Genomic DNA, 20,845 nt, shown 5'->3' on the forward strand with positions numbered 1-20,845 from the left:
GCCGAATTCTGCCGTCGCGCGCCGGGGATTTCATTCGGCCCGCATTCGGCTGGCGCGCGAGGCGTGAGGCACGAGGCCCGTAGCTGCCTGGACCCGCACACTAAGTAACTGGTAGTCTAACTAACTGGTGACTGGTAGTCTAACTAACTGGTGACTGGTAGTCTAACTAACTGGTGACTAACTGGTAGTCACCATGCCGGACTTGGTACGCTGGAGAGGCGCTTCTCGCTCTGAAAATGATCAGCCAGTGTCCGGCACAAGCCTTTAACCGTTAAAAGCCTGGGACTAAATGTCACCCAGAGCCAGGCCTAACTTATAGCTATTAAAAAGAAAAAGTGTACTTAGACATATTAAAGGAGAAGCTACTGCACCCATGAGCTGCTAACACAGCTGACAATAAATAACAGGAAATCTAATCACGGCTTCATTCTTAATACAGTTATGCAAAGTATTGCGCGGGTTCCTAGCGGTTCTGGCTGGATAACAAATGAGACCATGTATTTACTGGTAGTCTCAGCTCCTCTCAACATTTCGTTCTCTTTTGTTCACAGAGATGTTGCTCATTGGGGGGTTTGAAGCCAGACCTCTGTTGATCGCGTTTGTGATGATGCCAGTTTTAAAGAGCATTTGATATATAACTCAAATTTAGCTGAGCTGAAGCAGTTTGATCTGGGAACACGTTTTATGTTCCGTATCCCTATCAACAGCATCACAGAGTGGGAGCAGCCATTTCAAAAAGCTTGGTAAACAAGGGTCAACTCTATAGTCTTCAATACATGTGCCGGTGGTCCAATGCCAACTGCTGTATTGTACCATATTCTTAAGAACTGACTACGTTTACATGACGGCTGGCCACTGTTCACTTCCCCACAGGCCTCTGGTCAGTTTCTGAATGGTAGCAGTTCTCATGAGCACGGGACGCAAAATTGACGCTCTCTGATGGAGCACCGGACTCCGCCGGATAGCATCTCCATCTTCCGTCTACTTCTAACAAACTTTTGCCGGGTCTTCGGCGCCCCACTAACGACTCCCTCCGTTGCCAAAACATTTGTGAATAGAGGTACAGCTGGTTACCTGAGGGGAAAGTGGGAAAAAAACCCAGACAGTACCAGTCTCTTCTCTTTTATCAGGCCCTATTTTCTTAATCTAAATGGCCCTGGTGCTTCTCCAAGACCCCCGGGTGCACTGGTACCAGCAGCCCTCACACTCCGCTGCCCCCAAATTGCATTTTGAATTGCTTCTGTGTGAAAATCCCTCATCAGGAGGTTGGGGGAATGGGAGGAGGAGGAGCAGTGGAAATCCTGCTCATTTGCATGCATATCACAGAGACGGGATTCGCTGGCTTCACCAGGACATTGTAGCTGTGTCCGAGGAAACAAGGGTGAAGGGTGACTGTCCTGCGCCTGGTGAGGCGTTAAGTGGTGCAGTCTTACGAGAACTCATGAGGCATGGGAACAGGACTCAAGATACAGGTCACCGCGGCGATTAAAATGACTTAACAGAAGAAAACAGTAATGAAGGCAGTTCATTGATGGTTCTTGAATGTCACACCAGTGGAAATTGTAGAGTTTTTGTGAGTCCTTTCAGTCCTTGAGGATCTTCTGAACACACTCTCTGTCTTTCTCCCTTTCTCTGAGGGGAACATCTACTACAACGCCACATACGACTTTCAACAACTTATACACATACACACATGCACAAACACACACAAATTGTGAAAAAAGAAAACCGGAGACACATGAACCACAGCCTGTTGCCAAGGTAACCGTCAGAAAAGATTTCCATGGAGATTAAATCCTTTGATATTCCAGAGAGGGAAGGAGAGACCATTGGAAGAAGAGGGAGTGAGAGAGATAATCCTTCATTATTAAAGTGAAACTGTGCAGGATGAATTTTCATGCTTTCCTGCCTAAGATGTCTGAACACAAGCATTAACCTGCATGCCCCACAAGACACATCAGACTAGTTTACTCGCACACCAACCCCTTGACTTGTTTTTCATATCTTTGGTATCTTTGCTTTTTCTCTCATTCTGGCCAGCAACAACAAATATCACAAAAGAAACAAGTCTTTTGATGTCTAGTATATAATATAGTTTAAATTAAATGAAACTCAGTAATCCTTCAGTCTACTTAAGCCTCTTCACTCTATGGATATGCGATCTCAAAGTGAAAGACTCCGTGGGTGCTCGTCTTAAACCTTCACGTAAACAAGGGGAAAGTGTGAGCGCCCCCTGGAGGTAAGTGGGAGGCCTGAGACTTGGACACCATGTGGCTGCAGCTCCAGAGGAACCTGCAGTTAAGTGTGTATCTACAGTGTTTAGTGTGTGGGCACGGACGTTAAAGATGTAAATGGTCAATCTCAGGCTTCAAGTACAGGTTCCTCAATGAAGGAAAAAGGGACAGCAAATTAGAGTGAAAGAGAGAGTGGAGGACAGTCAAATATTATAGATGTGTACATGAGTGGAGGACAGTCAAATATAGATGTGTACATGAGTGGAGGACAGTCAAATATCATAGATGTGTACATGAGTGGAGGACAGTCAAATATAGATGTGTACATGAGTGGAGGACAGTCAAATATTATAGATGTGTACATGAGTGGATGACAGTCAAATATCATAGATGTGTACATGAGTAGAGGACAGTCAAATATAGATGTGTACATGAGTGGAGGACAGTCAAATATTATAGATGTGTACATGAGTGGATGACAGTCAAATATCATAGATGTGTACATGAGTGGAGGACAGTCAAATATCATAGATGTGTACATGAGTGGAGGACAGTCAAATATAGATGTGTACATGAGTGGAGGACAGTCAAATATAGATGTGTACATGAGTGGAGGACAGTCAAATATCATAGATGTGTACATGAGTAGAGGACAGTCAAATATCATAGATGTGTACATGAGTGGAGGACAGTCAAATATTATAGATGTGTACATGAGTGGATGACAGTCAAATATAGATGTGTACATGAGTGGAGGACAGTCAAATATCATAGATGTGTACATGAGTGGAGGACAGTCAAATATCATAGATGTGTACATGAGTGGAGGCCAGTCAAATATCATAGATGTGTACATGAGTGGAGGACAGTCAAATATAGATGTGTATATCTGTATAATTTCAAGTCTTTGGAGAGAGGGAGGCAAGGAACAAGATAATTATTTATATAAGTATAATAAAAAATCATAATAAAGGTCCAGTATAATAAAAAATATTAATATATGCTACTCTATGCATTATAAATGTGTGGAATCTAAAATCTTCACTAGTGAGAGGGGAGGAGAGAGGGAAGAAAGAAACAGAGAACCCATCATTAGTGTGAAGAACGCAGACCTTCCATACAAACCAACACACTACTACATAATATAGCCATGAAAGAAACACCCACACAGTCAAATCACCAGTGTTAAACTAACAACTATAGTGTATGTGGGAGTTCAGTGCAAAAACGCAGCGTACACTAGAGATGTGTGTAACACAGGCGGTGAAATCTGATATGTTGAGTTTCAACAAGCGATCTGGTTTCATTCGTGTTGTGTTTACTGGGAAGAAAAATTAATAAATAACAGCACAAATGGGTCAAGCCCACTGGAATTCCTATCAAACCCATCATGAATCACACTCGAACAGTGGAACGAAGACTAATCCTTGCTGGTGGCCGAGGATAAAGCTTGACTGCTCGTGATGACCTGACAACATTATTCGAACGCCACCAGCACTATCAAAACTGTGCAAACACTGGAGGCTGCTCGAACCCTGAGCAAAGTTTCGAGGTGGCTCACATCCCAAGTAATGCTGCTCAGGGACAGGAAGTCTCGCTGCAGATGCAGCAGGCATGAGCAGGCCTAAAGGGAATGCATTAATGGCTTTCGAAATTAACAAGTGCCTGATTAGATAGGCGCACAGGCCAAAATCACAATAACGATTAATAATGGATTAACCACACAGCCTTAACGAACCGTAACGAGCACTAGTGTCGTTACAAAGGTGGCAGAGACTCCATCAGTGTGAGGGGAGCTCTGTTTTACAGGGGAGGGCGCACTGAGACCGGACTCTCATTTTCAACAAATCCTGAGAGAGCAGTGGGGTTTGACCTGGAGTTCAATCAAGGGCACATGAAGTGTAATACCCAGCGGGCAGAGAGCGTCAAATCCCCCAGCTTCTGCTCCTCTTCGCTCAGTGTCGAACCGCCGTTGTTCTGCCATGGCCTTTCAGCTGTTTGGCAGTCCCATTTATGAAGAAACAGAGTGGAATTTGTAAAATGTCGTCAACACATATCTCATCAGACTGTATGTTCACAGCAAAAGTGGTACAAGTTTTACTTCCAATGGCATCAATGGCATAGAGAAATAGATCAACATAGTAGCTCTTCGACAAGCTACATCTATGTACACTTGTAGTACTAAGCTAAACTAGGCAGAGACAAGGACTTTGAGTTAGCTTAATTGGCTTAAGATCAGCTATTTTAATAGTCCTGAACTTACGTAGCTCAGTAGGCCTAACGTAATCCAGCTATTTGCTCTGAAATACCTATTGCCCAAGATACAAATCCACACACTACATATGAACGTCGTGTCAGTGAACACTATAATGTTACTCCTGGACTGGTAATGGAGACGAAGGGAGAAGAGAGAGTGAGAGAGAGATAGAGAGAGAGAGAGACAGAAAGAGAGTATATGCTGATGGGCTGAATTTGTTTCAAGTTCATTTTCACCTCATGAGGTCAGAGGGCTGTTTCATTTACACCTCCGTGACCACACATACACACGCGCACACACCTCTTTGACCAATCTAGTCACAGCTTGACTCATCAAGCTATCTGTGCAATCAGCATTAAGCTCTTTCTTTTCAATCTCAGGATAAACCACCCACACACTCATACGCACGCATATCCTTCAGGACAGGCGGAAAAAATCAAGCTCCAGGCTAAGTGTTATCAGCTATGCCTCCTCACAGTGTTGCGTTCCAATTTCCACAACACGACAACAAATCTCTTCAAGTGGAGCTTTCTGGGCGGGACCAGACGCCAAGCTCAGGGGTGCACAGGCACCAACCCCGCGCTCAACCAAATCGCCGCTCATCTTAATTCAGGACGCCGCTCGGGCCCCCAGCCCATCGATCGTATTCAAATGTGACATTTACCCCGCATAAATGTTCCCAGGATTCCCCCAGGCAGCGAGACGAAAGGCATGTTTGAGCAGCAGCGCCGAGAGAGATCCCTCCCGCGACCTGACCAGACACGGCTGCCCGGCCTGCCTCTCAGCACACACCGCGTCTGTCTACAGACTAGACGCAAACACGCACACGGATGAATATGCACACCCACAGACAAAGACACACACACGTGTGCGCGCGCACACACACACATCAGACATGGATGACATATCTCTTTTTACTAAATCCTTTATGAATTCTAGATGGCTGTAAGTTCATAAAAAAGTCATTAATATATACTCAACTGTATATCCGATATCATGAGGCATTCCTGTCATTACTGTGAAGATAAACATGGCTCAAATGTTGATAACGCTAATGTGAATTAATAGTGGGCAGCCTGTCCACAGATCAAATATTCAGTGCTTCAAAGTAAATGCATATGAACTTTTAAAATGTGAACTGTTGATGGCAAGAAAGCGAGAAACAGATGGAGAGAGTGAAAGCAGAGAAAACAGGGAAACACAGCTATGATTCAAGCACAGGGTGAAAAGTGAGAGCCATCATCAGGCAACAACATATGAGAAAAGCCTGTCCTTCCTTTTCCGTGTTCATCTGTGAGCGTCCCAGTCTCGGCTGAGAAGCTGAGCACTGTGAAGCCACAGGTCTGGCTGGGTGTCAGCAGGGCCATATGGTTGAGTGGGCGACAGGCTGTCTGGGGAGAGGATAGGCTGGGCCTCGTGGTCTGCTAGGCAACTGCAAAGGCCACACACACACGCACACACACACACACACACATGCAGTAAAAAAAAAAAAAAGGCATGCACACATACATGCATATGCACACACACAGAGACACGCATAGAGCACGCAAACTGACATGCATACAGGACAACACATATGGACACATACAGGTACAGACAGGCACAGACAAGCAAACACGGGCACAGATACGGTCACGTGCATGCATACAACCGGGCATGCAAGCGCACACCCACACACACCCACACACACATAAAAACCAATAGCCACTTATACAGTCAACCTTTCAGTTTTACCCATGTGTCCTTCTGTGGCCTTTACCCATAATTCTCCTGGCCGTGACCGTGTGGAGCCCCTCAGGCACCCTCAGGCTCTGCAGCTGTGCATATCCTCCCAGGGGCCACAGACAACATCTCCGCTAAACACGGCAAAATTCTGTTTGCCGTTCAGTGTGTCTTAACCGTGGAAGCTCCAGCACAAATGAATCATACCAAAGGGTATTTATCATCTTTGTACCTTAATGTTCCAGCTGGGAGATGCAGCACCACATTCAGGGTCTCACACGACATGTTGTTAGACTGTGGTCAGTAAAACATACATTAATGATTTGGCCTCAGGAATATTAACCTCAGGAAACTGAGGTTACCCCTGAGGCAACTGATGCACCATTAGGGAAGTTATTAATTGTGCAGTTTTTGTTCACCAGGAAAGAAGTGGTGCTAGTGAGCAAGTGTAGCTCACTTCCTATATTGGTATGTTACTCACTTCCTATATTGGTATTTTACTGTGGCACACTGTTTTGCGTAGTTCACTGCAGTGGTAGTGTAACTCTATGCTATTCTGGGCACACAATACCTACAATGTTCTACTAAACGTGTCACTGAACAGTACTCTGAATTGTACATAAGAGGGAAACTCAGGCTTTTAGTTTAATATCCAAAAACTATTGCTGATGCACATGAAGGTGCTAAACAATAAGGTGCTAACATACTAAAGTCATGCCATAATATCATAAATGCTAAATTAACTAACAACACTACTGGCCTCCAGCATACACTGTTTACCCAATGCTGATACAAAGGCAAATCTAATACTAGCGATATTGATATATTTAAGCCGCTTGAAGCAGTCCGTTTCTAGTAGGTCTGAAGGAGTCACTGTAGGCGAGCCAACTAGTCTGTGCATCCTGCTTTTAGAACCATGCCAAAATAAAGCTGGCAGGATATTTACATTCAGCAGCTGTGGCAGTCAGCTCAGGCTCATGAGCATCTGACCCGAACACTGACCCGCGACTCCAGTCCTCCATCTGCGTGCTGCTGTGGACCCTGACTACTGACGCAAGAGATGCCAGAAAGGGACAGAAGAAAAGAAAAAGACAGACACAAAGAGGTTGAGAAAGAAAGCGAAAGAAACTTTGACTTATATTTGACTATAGTTTCATGGCACAATAACACATTCTTCACATTCTTCATAAGTGCAGATATACTTACAAACCCAAAATAAGAAAACATTGGAATGATATGGAGAGTCCAAATAAAAAAAGAAAGAAAGCAGTGATGGCCAGGTAAAACTTTGTCCAGAGGTGCCTTAGACCTTTCTGTGCTTGGAGGCATCTGGGATGTACCACTGCATAGTGGAAACGTGTGCTGTGGTCAGCAACAAGTCCAAACGCCAGGATCAGTCCTGGTATGGGCTTGTGTCAGTAGCCTTGACAAAGGTCATTTATGCTTATGTACACACATTACAAAGCCATGGCTGCAGAAGATGAGGGTGCAGGAGCTGAACAGGCCTGCCTGGAGTCCTGACCTGTCCCGACAGATTATGTGGGACTGTCCTGCATGGAGTCCTGACCTGTCCCCGACAGATTATGTGGGACTGTCCTGCATGGAGTCCTGACCTGTCCCCAGCAGAATGTATGGGACTGTCCTGCCTGTGGTCCTGACCTGTCCCCAACAGAATGTATGGGACTGTCCTGCCTGTGGTCCTGACCTGTCCCCAACAGAATGTATGGGACTGTCCTGCCTGTGGTCCTGACCTGTCGCCAACAGATTATGTGGGACTGTCCTGCCTGTGGTCCTGACCTGTCCCCAACAGAATGTATGGGACTGTCCTGCCTGTGGTCCTGACCTGTCCCGACAGATTACGTGGGACTGTCCTGCCTGTCAGCCCAAACTGTCACCAATGCAACAATGAAGACCACGTACTGTTGCACACCTTAAGAATTGTTTGAACCTTGGTGTCTCCTGTCCATAAATGTCTTTTAGCAGTTGTGAAAAGGAATGGTCTTACTATAAAATTGTAAATTCATTACTGTCCCAACTTTTTGTGAAATATGTTGCAAGAATCAAACAGAAACAGATGTTTATTTTGGAAAAAACAAAACAATAAAATTCATGAGGTGAAATATTAAACAATGTGCTCTTGTATTGTTTTCAATGGAATACAGGTCAAATAATTTGCAATTCATCGTTTTCATTTTGCATTTTAATTTAACATACTTTACTTTTTCAGATTTTTGCAGTATATTAGAGACAAACAGAAAAGACTCAATTATCACCGTCATGACTGTTTCTGTTCCTCCCTAAATTGCTGCTGTTGGAATTCATAATTAGTTCCTAAATCTTGACAGCTTTGTGTTTATGGGAGGGTGAAAAATTTCACCACACCAAAGAGGTTTTATTCTGTTTAATTACACCAGCTGTACATGTCCAAACTCGACAAGTTGACAAATTTACAAGTCATTTTAGGACTAAAACAAAAGATCAGTGGAGAATCATTGTTCACAACACAATTTAACCCAATCAGCGATTAATTTCTGTCTAGGTACTTGGCCAATTATTATTTTTTAGCATGGTAATTTGTTATTTGTTATTTGTTATTTCTTACAGTATTTAATTAAGTCATCGAAACCATGTCATCAATCCTCCAAAGGGACTTTCACTGCAATATAAAGGTCTTAAAAGCTTTAATACAAGCTTTTGTATTATAAAAGCTTTTTAAAACAAGGCCGCCTAAAATTAAAATGATTTTAAATCTTCAAAAGTTTAAAACCTTAAAAATACTTTTAAAATAAACTGCAGAAAAAAACAGTCCATATTTAGTTAATAGTTTAATACATTTTGAATATATTAGTGTACATACTAAACCACTGCAAAAGGTCTGTCTGAACAGTCAGAACATATACATAATGCACCATATTTTTAGCTTTAAGGCCAAGATGCTTTATTAGTGTATGCCTAAAAGGTCAGAGTTATTACAATGTTCAAAGGTCTTTCTGAAAACATCTTTAAAGTAAAGGTCTGTATGTAAAGTTGAGTGTAATTACTATAGAAAAATGTAAAGAAAAAGAAAAAGAAAAAAATAGAGGAAGAGTAGAAGAAGAATTTTATGATAACTACTACAGTACAGTATGTATTTATTCATTTATGTATTTATTCACTTATGTATTTATTTATACCCCCCCACATACGAAAGAAAACTGTTTCTCAGCATCTGCTGGGCACTGCACACTGATTCTGCCCTCCCCACCTGAGGAGCTTGTCTTGTTTTTGTGTGGGTTGAGTAACTTCATCTGCCTCTAAGGAGTCAGACAGAGTCATCCTCCGTTGGCATAAGATGCTGACCTCTTGACCTGTTTGTGAAACCTGCTCACTGGGACACATGGTGTTGATATGATATCAATGAGGACTAATGCACAGCCTCCTCTCATACATACAGCTGTAGGAGTAACCCACTGTAATGCAAAGCCATACGACAAAGTGGAACATCATAAACAAATAAACAAACAAACAATCTGAACCCTAAAAATGACTTTATTTCAGCCAATCCAGCTGTTAATAATGAACTGAATCGAGTCTTTTCAGGGACGAACCCACCAAAACTTTTTAAAAAGGCAAAAAGTAACCCAAGCTTTGAGGCAGACCAAGAACTCCTCTCATATTCAGCCCATGTTCTGCCAACACAATGCTTATTCATTTTTGATTATGCTAACCTGGCAATTGCCCAAGGCAGTGATTCTTTTGAAAACAAGAGTGTGGCACCAGCTTGTCGATACCAACTGAAGCGGGTCAACTGGGGTTTCACTGTATGACAGCTTGACAGTTACAGAGATGTCAGAAATAATGATTATGAACCCAAGAAAAGGTTTTCACCATCATAACCATGTTAGCGATATGCAGTGATATTTAATCTTTCAAAACAATTACACTGTTGAAATACTTTTTTAAAAGAGCTTGGATTTCTTTGGTTGAGATTACTGCATCACACCAAGTATGTGAATACAGTGGAATTGTTACCTGTTTAACAATAATAACAATAACAATAACAATAGGAATATTAGTAACAGATCATTTATCTTACATTATATTACCATGGCTTTGTTCTGCAATGTTGACCAATTTGCTGAAAAAATTAAAAAGCGGATTTCCTCCCTAAGACTGAGCAAACTGCTTGCTAAACTGAAACTCACACTAATTTTATTCTCTTCATTTGTAAAGCTGGAACAATGGCATTACTGTCACAGAGTTATGCTCGGACATCCTTGGATGCCAGTAATTTAGAGAGAACGGGTCACATTCTCAGTAATGATCAAACTGTTATTAAAGTATACCAGGGATTAGTAGTTCAATCTCCTCCACTATAAGAGATATTAAGAGCGTTAAGCATCCGGAGGCTTCTGATAGTCAACCAGCAGGGAGGTTGGTTTCATTGTCCTCTGTTAATCTAAAGCACAGATCCGGCAACCGCACTCAAATGTCACTGTGGCATTTGGGAAAGATGTTTCCTCCATGTGCAAAACAAACTCACCACACCGATCACGTGCACTCTCACTTTAGACAGCGTAAAAGGAAATGGGACGTGGGGGGGGGGGGGGTGAGTGAGAGAGAGTGAAAGGGAGGCAGAGGAAGCGGGACAGGGGAAAAGACTAGGAGGGGACATGAGAGAGGGATGGAGAAAAGACTAGGAGGGGACATGAGAGGGATGGAGAAAAGATTAGGAGGGGACATGAGAGAGGGGTGGAGAAAAGACTAGGAGGGGACATGAGAGAGGGATGGAGAAAAGATTAGGAGGGGACATGAGAGAGGGATGGACAAAAGACTAGGAGGAGACATGAGAGAGGGATGGAGAAAAGACTAGGAGGAGACATGAGAGAGGGATGGAGAAAAGACTAGGAGGGGACATGAGAGACGTATGGAGAAAAGACTAGGAGGGGACATGAGAGAGGGATGGAGAAAAGACTAGGAGGAGACATGAGAGAGGGATGGAGAAAAGACTAGGAGGGGACATGAGAGACGTATGGAGAAAAGACTAGGAGGGGACATGAAAGAGGGATGGAGAAAAGACTAGGAGGGGACATGAGAGAGGGATGGAGAAAAGACTAGGAGGGGACATGAGAGAGGGATGGAGAAAAGACTAGGAGGAGACATGAGAGAGGGATGGAGAAAAGACTAGGAGGAGACATGAGAGAGGGATGGAGAAAAGACTAGGAGGGGACATGAGAGACGTATGGAGAAAAGACTAGGAGGGGACATGAGAGAGGGATGGAGAAAAGACTAGGAGGAGACATGAGAGAGGGATGGAGAAAAGACTAGGAGGGGACATGAGAGAGGGATGGAGAAAAGACTAGGAGGGGACATGAGAGAGGGATGGAGAAAAGACTAGGAGGAGACATGAGAGAGGGATGGAGAAAAGACTAGGAGGGGACATGAGAGACGTATGGAGAAAAGACTAGGAGGAGACATGAGAGAGGGATGGAGAAAAGACTAGGAGGGGACATGAAAGAGGGATGGAGAAAGAGGAGGAAAGAGACAAAGACAGTGAGAGAACAGAGATGGGGGCGTTCAGTGGCTGTAGGTATACAGTAGCAGAAGGCCGTTTCATTCATGGTCTCACTCATGCACACTTAACACAGGAGAGCATAGTGACGGGAGCAGCGACACCGCCTGTGTGTGGGGACACAACATGCTACCTGCTCTCTCCCAGTAACAACCTGGAAAAGCTAGAGTCGGCACGCTGGCTGATGCTTAGCACTGATCTGAGAGCGATGGTATTTTTCCTGCTTCGGTTTAAAAATCTGCATCTCTCGCTGTGTGGAACAGAACGGGATGGTTCTTTTATGTGTAAGGTTGCATAAGTGCAGTAACGGGTCTGTAGAAGGCTGAAAAAAATTGTACTGATTAGTTAAAATTCAATAGCAGTACTTCAGTAGTGTAGTTTGATGAGGATGACAGTGTGATGCCACTGAATTCCTAATAGATTAAGAAAAACAGGTTATTTCTACTTTGAAGAAAAAAAAGACATTGGCTTCATATTTCCAGTAGACATTACATTGTGTGTGTGTCTCTTTGTGGGTCTGAGAAAACGCTGCGCAAAGGATCCCATTGGGTCACACAACATGACTGTCAGCGCAAGTCCACTGGCGGCTACTGGTTTCTCATTTTCTAAGCATAATTGGGGACAGTTTGAGAATGCTATGGACACAGTGGGAAGCTTCACTTGAGCTCAAATTTATTTACAAGCGTTGCATTGTGTAAATGACATTCTAGAGAGCCATGTCAAACTGTGCCATGACTAGGGATAGGTTTAATGAGTGTATGAATTAATAAACCCCTGGACTGTGTCTATGCTTGGACACCAGAGGCCATGACCACTTTGTTACACACAGATAATTCTATTTCTATGGTGACACATATCATAGATCGTGCTTCTGGTTACCATGGGGATTCCCTATATTATCCTGGGTGGAATTAGAATCTTAAGCAAGCAATCTGTAGCCACGGCAACGCAAGGGCGATGAGAGAACCCCTGAGAACAGAGTGTCTGCTGGATGCCGCCAGTACCCATCAAACGACTCTCCTTGGCTCCATGTAAAGTTCGACAAGGTTGCTGTCTCCACACACACACACACACACACACACACACACACACACACACACCCACACACACACACACACATACGTCTAAGAAATTTCTTATGACAAATATTGAAAGACAACCAAGTTCATACAGAGTCTGAATTCAATTTAGAATGAATTCTAGGAATGATTCAGTTCACCGACTCAGAAACTTTGTTTAGGTTGCTGATCGCTGAATGAGATCTATTTGATGTGTTTACCAACATGTTATGGTAAAAGTTGAATTGAGTCATGAAAGAAACACAAATGAATCATGTTTTTTTTTTTTTTTTCACAGTATTAAACAAAAAAATAGTTCAAAATAAATTGCTACTTTTACTACGCTTTGTGGTCATCTGATTCTGTTTTGCCAAAATATTCTCAGCTTCTGTTTGTATTTTTTGGGGGAATTTTGCTGAGATTTATTTATTTTTTGCTGCTGCATCACTTCCTTTGGTTTTCATTTTCACTCAACATGGTGGAATCATCTGAAACAAACTTTCAGCTACTGCGCCACATTTAAGGCCCTCACCTTCAAACATGCCAAAACACGAAACAAATAAGTAAATCAATGGAGGAAGTAAAACAAAATGGTAGCCGAAGGGCAATAGGCCGACTACGAAGAGCAGGACAGGGGTCAAGCCTCTGCCTACAGAGCTCACAGACCTTGCTTTGGAACACGTTTGGCACATACCTAACTCCGTAGTTACTCACTAGAACAAAACCTGACTGACGTCCCTCAAGACACGGTGCTGAATCCTCACGGGTAGTTCTGCGTAGCCAGGCGGTATTGTATCGCCTTGAATTCAAGGCTATGCACGACCAGTACCATTAGTCTTTTGCGGGGGAGAAGTGTATGAAGAGGATCAGACGAGTTCGGTTTTTCTCGAGGAAAGTGCCGCTCAGCGACCTTGGAGAAAAGGCGGCCTGTGAGGCACTAAGACGGCTGCGCTCCAACAGCTCCAGAGCAGACAAACTTTATTCTGGTTTATTTCCCCAATTTGACTGATGAATTCAAAATGAAATGTATCGTTGTTATTATTACTGTCCTCCACAGACCCTCATGTAGAAAAGTGCTAATGACGAAGTAAAAGGTACTTTACCCAGCTAATGCGATACCATGCACTGTGCTAATTGGGATACGCTCCTCGTTAATTGGAGCCTCCTGGCTTTTATTTCCAATTAACTAATTTAACCTTTGGCCAGGCTCCAGGTGTCGTGTGGCGTATCCAGACAGGTAGGGAACCCCAGTGCAAACCCAGGGAGGAGGGGCGCAGAGATGGGGTCACTTCGGATTATGGTATCTGAAGGAGGTCATCCATACTCTGGCAGGGAGAGTTGTTAAGGGCTTGCCTGCACTCGAATGCAGACGCTGAATGTCCCAGGATGGCCCTCGAGCGTGAAGCAATCTCGGAGCATTTTCCCGTGGAGTGCTAGCTGATTAAACTCAGCCGGTAAGGCACTAGTGAGTTGCATCACACCCTCTGATATCTAGCCTGAAGATTCTGGGCTATGGTCAAGCGTGATATCTCATCCATACACACACACACACATACGCACAAACACACACACACACACAAGAGGCCTTCCCTTTCAAGTATTATTTGCTAGAAAGTTTGAAAATGAGTAAAAAGTATGTATGCACATGCTTAAGTAAAAGGGATAATTCAAAGGAGAATGGAAATGCCTCATTCTAAGTACAAACGGTCTCCTGCATGTTGACATGACTGAGGTGCAGGTGAACTCCTTAAACCCTATAAACCCTATAACCATAGTAACACTGTGGGTGGGGGGTCGATGTACACTGCAGCTTGTACATGGAAAACAACAACACCACTGCACAGCTTGAGAAAAAGAAAATTAGAGAAAGAATCTAACTGATCGGGGGAAAGAAAGGAAAGTTATCCAAACCAAAATCACCAGGATTCACATATCCAGGAACTCTGCACAAAGTACTGTGATGCCCTCAATAAATATAGTCATGCAATAAAAACAAAGAAATACAAACACACATGAAATAAAATAAATTATTTGGAAGAATTTGCTAACTCCAATAGGCAATTCTGGGAAAATTGGAAATCACTAAACAATCTGCACCATAACAACAATTAAAAAGGGAGATACATCGAAAGAAACATTGTGAAAAACAGTATAGCAATCCCACAACAAATGAAGAGCAACAGAAAATATCAGAAAAACTCAAATCCCTTGAGACTGTAATTAAGGATTATCAAACCGTATCACTAAAAAGAGAACTAGAGGAAAAGCTTAGAGTCTAAAACCCAGAAAAGCCAGTGGCTCAGATGACATTCTGAACGAAATCTTTATAAACATGACCCGAAATTCAAACTAGCTATTCTAAAACTTCAGTTTTGTTTAAAATATAGGCTGCAGTCTGGAGTAAAGGACAAAACTTTAGATAAATTTGACCCAAACAACTACAGAGGAATCTGTGTCAACAGTAACCTTCAGTGGAATTCTGAATGTGAGAATAATAAAATTTCTAAAAGAACTTATATAATGCAAAATCGGATTGGCTTTCTCCCAAATTATCAAACATCAGAGCACATTTTCACTATACACCCTTATTAATCAATATGTAAACCAAACTAAAGGCAAGATTTTGTAGATTTTCAAAAAGATTCGATTTGGCACAAATGCTTGTTCTATAAACGTGGAGAATACGGGATTGGGGGAAAGTGTATAACATCATCAAATCAATAAACACACACAGTAAGTGTTCAGTCAAAACTGGAACGCCCAGGGCTGATTCTTGCACAAGTCACAAAGAGTATGGCAAGGCTGTCGTCAAAGCCCTACACTATTTAACATGTACATCAATCCATTGGCTGAAAAACTAGACCAATTAATGAAGTAGATGACAATGCAATTAAATGTCTGATATATGTGGATGGCCTTCATGAGAGGGACTACCACAAACCTGTATCTTTTAGAATAATTCTGTGAACCATGGACTCTGAAAATTAATCACTAAAAAACTCAAATAAAAGATATAAAAGCCCTGAATAAAAGACCTGTAAATCAAGGAACCGCATATCGTTTTATAATAAACAACACAAATATTCAACAATCACTCACATTCATATATTTAGGTATAATAAGTTCATACTTCATAATAAGTTCATCATCCACATAATTTGAGATCTCATTTAGAATTTGGGTTAAACTATTTAAAACGGTGACTGAGCCAATTTCACTTTACAGCAGTAAGGTTTGGGGACCTCAAAAAGATTTCACAATTTGGGACAAACACCCAGCTGAGACACTTCATGTAGAATGGCGTCGAGAAATCCTCAGGATGGAGAGGATAATACCGAATAAAGCCTGCAGAGCCGACTTAGGTCAGCTTCTTCTACCACTAAACATCCAAACAAGAGCATTACAATTTTGGGAACATGTAAACGTTAGAGACCTCAACTCACACCATTCTAAAGCACAGCTCTACCAGGAGGCTCAGTGAGCCGAAACAGCAAACAGCCTCAGGACAACTACATACTCTCCCAAACAATCAGACCCAACCAAATAATAACTTAAGGAAAACATCACACATCGGAAAGAGTCCACAAAAGCAGGACACAAGCGCCGATGCTATTTGTTCCTAAATTGAGACTACACGTTGGCAACTTATCCGACAAAAAGTGAAGGAATATGCTGACCTCGTACAGCCTCAGTGAGCGCAGCCTGGCCACTGAACCTGGTTCTGTTCCCACTGCCACCTGGGAGTGGTGGAGATAGAGCCGCATGCCCTAACCGAGGGTTCCAAATATGAAGTCAATTAGAAAGCCATTCTATAACAACATTAACAGCATCTGGCCTGAGTTTCTAAATTGCTGTAATAAAGAAAAACCACCCTGTGTCTTGAGCGAGAAGAGTGCCGATTATACAAGCAGCAGCATTTGTAGCATCTTGTCACAGCCTAAGACCCTACTAGTAAGTCACCCTGCCGCACACACCTCGGTTGGCCGCTATTGTTGACTGAGTGTTTTGTGATTTCTTTTGTTATTTTCCTACCTATTTCCCCCTTTCCTGGATATGCTAATTTGCTTTGGCAATAATGTAACTTGGAACATTCGTGCCAATAAAGCACTGTTGACTTGAATTTAATTGAGAAAGCGAGAGAGAGAGAGAGAGAGAGAGAGAGAGAGAGAGAGAGAGAGAGAGAGAGAGAGAGAGAGAGAGGGGGGAGGGGGGAGAGAGAGAGAGAGAGAGAGGTAAGCAGAAGTGAGACAGAAAAAGAGAGATATTCTTCTATCTTTTCAAGAAAACAAAATACAAATGTATTCCATTAAAGTACTTTGTAAAGTTTTATAAGAAGAGGAGAAAGCACATCCGCACTTCTAAGGAACTCCTAGTAAAAGTCCCAGCCTAGTAATTACAGAGTGGCTTTGTGCTTCCTTTTAATCTAACATACACACACAAGTGCCAATTCCCATTATGTTATTATTGATATTTTAAGTATTGGTATTATTATCTCTTAAAATTTTAATAACATTCTTCATTTGCTGTTTTTTGTAACTTAGAAAATACATCATATAAATAAATAAATCAAATAAATCAGGAGAACACGAGGATTTAGTCACGCTCTCTTTTTCTTATTCATTAACACCAACAGCCGCCCCCCACCCTCCACCCACACACACACACACACACACTTATACACACACGCACACACACACGTATACACACACACCTACAAATTCTGCCGAGAAAAGATGAGACTGATGACCAGAACACCGGCCACCTGCGGAAGTCATGACTTTTCAATGACACTTCCTTCTCACAGCTGGTGGGTTCAGAACGTGCAGCTGGCTTTGGCTCCAGGGACAAGCCGTGCAACCAGTGACCCCATCCCAGCCCCCCCGCTCTCGTTCCTTGGGCATCTTCCACACCTCCACCTCCATTCCACTAACCTTCTGCTCCCAGTACTGATCAGCAGGAGGAATGGAGTGACTGGGTTCTAGGTCAACCCTTCAACTCTGACAATCTGGATATAGAAAGTAAGAGGAAATGGCCCATGAGCCAATCGGATTTTACTAGGGGAGACGGGAAAAAAATCCTTTCAGTTCCAATTGCCAATTCTTGAGCACGGTGACTCTTACATTGCCACGATTAAAAAAAGAATCAATTGAAATATAGAATTTTTTAATGACTATATCACAATACAGAATGCAATACTTTAAAATGTGCAATATGCAACAGGCAACCAAGTATAATTGCATTATAAAATCAGAAGGCTTTTCCACCTCCAAAATTTATGACTGCAAATTTGATGGTGGCCAACGTGCATGTTAGAAAGGCGGGAGGGTGCAGGGTTTATTCGCTGTTGGTGGTTCTTTTTTCTTCAGGCTCACTTCCAACTGCTCATTTCAGGAGGAACTGCCTGATGTAGATCCTATGCTCGTATGGAAAGTACCTCATAAATGTTGCCACATCAAACACAGTGACATGTGAGTGACAGGTCTTTCAACCAATCAGACGCATAGCTGCGAGAGCTGCGAAATCCGACATCAGCGAAGGCCGAACGTGGTGGGGTGGGGCTCAGGGAAGCTACCTTAATGTAACGCGCCAGGCGTGGGTAGACTCTCCACACTCCCAGGTAGATGGAGAGAAAAGTTCGGTGGGGGAAGCAGGCTGAGACCACGTGGGTGACCTCGGGGAAGGTGAAGATCCGGAAGCCACACTTCTCGTACAGCTGCTGGAGCTCTGTGGCAGGCGTCTCGTCACCCTCGCTCAGAATACTGCCCACTACACAGCGGCACTTCGAGCCTGGCACCTGGATAACACACACACACACACACACACACACACACACACAGAAACATAACTAGAAAGTTATGCAGGATGTTGCCAGGAAAGACAAAGTACTTCTAAGAACCTGTTTTTGGCTTTCACTCTGATGACCCCCCCCCCACGCTGCCTGTCTTTATTCATTAGCAGTGAGGTATCTGACAGATAGACTGACCCTGAACTCTCAAGCAAAACTTCAGCATGATCTCTTTGACCACGTGCCTGTGCCAACTTGTAAAAGCCCTCACCAGAGGCCCCTGAAAGCGCTCCGCCTCCAGGCAGCAATTAGCAGCACCTTCTCCTCCACCTAACGAAAACACCCTTTCCTACTGTACCCGGCCAGGCATTTCAACAAACAGCCGCATCACGTCTGCATGCGAGCACGCTCACGCGCGCACACGCACACATACACGCATGCGCGCGCACGTTCACGCACATATACACTGACGATGAGTCACAAAGAGAAAAGTGGCCTAATGAGGAGCAGCTGCTCTGACAGAAAGTGGCATGGAGAGAGAAGAGAAAATAAATTACGCACACGTAGGATTTAATAACGAAAGGTAGCAGGCACAGGTGGCAGTGTGTGTGTGTGTGTGTGTGTGTGTGTTTATGCAGCTTTAATTGGTGCAACTCCACCAGACTGCTTCGGACGCCCGTGGACAGGCGGCCGGCTGTCAACTTCAGTGGGAGTGAGATTAGGCGCTGAAGGACATGCACATGCTCGCATGCACACACACACACACACACACACACACACATTCACTCCTGCATGGGCACACACACACACAACCATGCACGCAAATGCACATATATATGCACACATACACACGTGCATGCACACAAACAAACCGGGGCACTAGGGAAATCCGGGCTTGATTCTGTGTGGTGACTAACAACCACAGCACAGGAGGTTCTGGATGGGAGGCTGGTGTGTATGAGACTGGATTGGGCTACCACATCCGGAGAGAGGAAAATCGGGTGTCAAAGCTACATAACTGATAAGCCCTGCACACCTGGAGCTCCTACAGAACAGCGGGCATTCCTCTCCTACATCAGAGTCACCCACACTCCCCTCCACGGCCCCCAGGGATGCGACCACACAGACCTGCCCAGAACAGCCTTCTGCTAATAACAGAACACTCACTTAAAGGGTGGTTTTCAGACTTAATCGAAGAAGATCTTTACTGACTCAGATCCAGGGTCAGTGTTTGCCTTTCCGATCCCAAATGAACGGTGCTGTATGAATTTGGGATGCTGACTGAAGAGCAGAAGAGATGGCTAAAAATATAAGAAAAAAGCAAATGTTGTGGAGCAGTCAGATTTGTGTGCTTATTTAGGTGCAAAAGTAGACGTCAAGACAAATGGAAGCCCTTTTGGGGGTGTATAAGCCATTTTGGGGGTGGTCCAAAGTAATGAACAAATCTACTTTCATGGATTGGTACCTTTCTCTATAATTTTTCTCTCTTCAAATATCCACAGTATGTGAGTGATTTTGTGTGTGTGTGCGTGTGTGTGTGTGTGTGTGTGTGTGTGTGTGTGTGTGGTCATCCACGAACACTGCTGAAAACTGAATGAGCTTGTGCCTCTAGCTGTGAATTTGGAGTGTGTTTAACTTATGCTCCATCACTGCGAGTCCCCTCTGGCCTAAACACAGCTGTGAGCCTGAAACGTGGATCTCCCACGGCAACCATGCCGCCACCATTCTGGAATCCAGACACCAACCTGGCAGTGGACGCCACGAAAACGGAACGTATTACTCAAGCACAGCCGAGCCCCAGCTGAGCTCAGTCAAACAGCTGATTGAAAGCCATTGTCCTGGTTAGTCTGAATTATTATCTTAGCTCTGCAATTAATATTAAAGTTCAAGCATATAAATAAAGGCAGAGGACAGCTGAATTCAAATCATTTCCCAGACACCATTTCAGTGCCTTTAGCCAATTAGATTGTACCACAAACCTGTGTTTTTCTGAATCCCCATAACAATGGGAATACCAGGTGACATCTCCTGAACAACTCATTCGCTGAGCGTGTCTGTGGCTGTGTTCTCACCGTTGGAGTAGAGCCAGAGCTTCAGTTCCGGCGGAGCCAGGAATCATGGGAGCCTGTGGGGAGAGGGGCCGAGGGGTTTCCCTAGAGAGCCACGGACAAGAGTGCCTGTGAACCATTTGGCCTTGTGGGAAATTGAATCCAGAGCACTTTATTGGCGACTCTCAGA

General features: G+C 43.6%; 1 protein-coding gene across 1 annotated transcript in view; it reads right to left on the bottom strand.

Moving 5' to 3' along the window:
- Window positions 1-20,845, bottom strand: part of LOC113578916 (testis expressed 264, ER-phagy receptor) — a 41,764-nt gene that overhangs the window by 15,536 nt on the left and 5,383 nt on the right. Inside the window, exon 2 of the mRNA XM_027012468.2 lies at window positions 18,395-18,616. Coding sequence (XP_026868269.2) covers window positions 18,395-18,616 — 222 coding nt within the window. The remainder of the gene's footprint in view (window positions 1-18,394; window positions 18,617-20,845) is intronic.

This window comes from Electrophorus electricus, chromosome 20 (genome assembly GCF_013358815.1).
Source record: "Electrophorus electricus isolate fEleEle1 chromosome 20, fEleEle1.pri, whole genome shotgun sequence".
NCBI lineage: Eukaryota > Metazoa > Chordata > Actinopteri > Gymnotiformes > Gymnotidae > Electrophorus > Electrophorus electricus.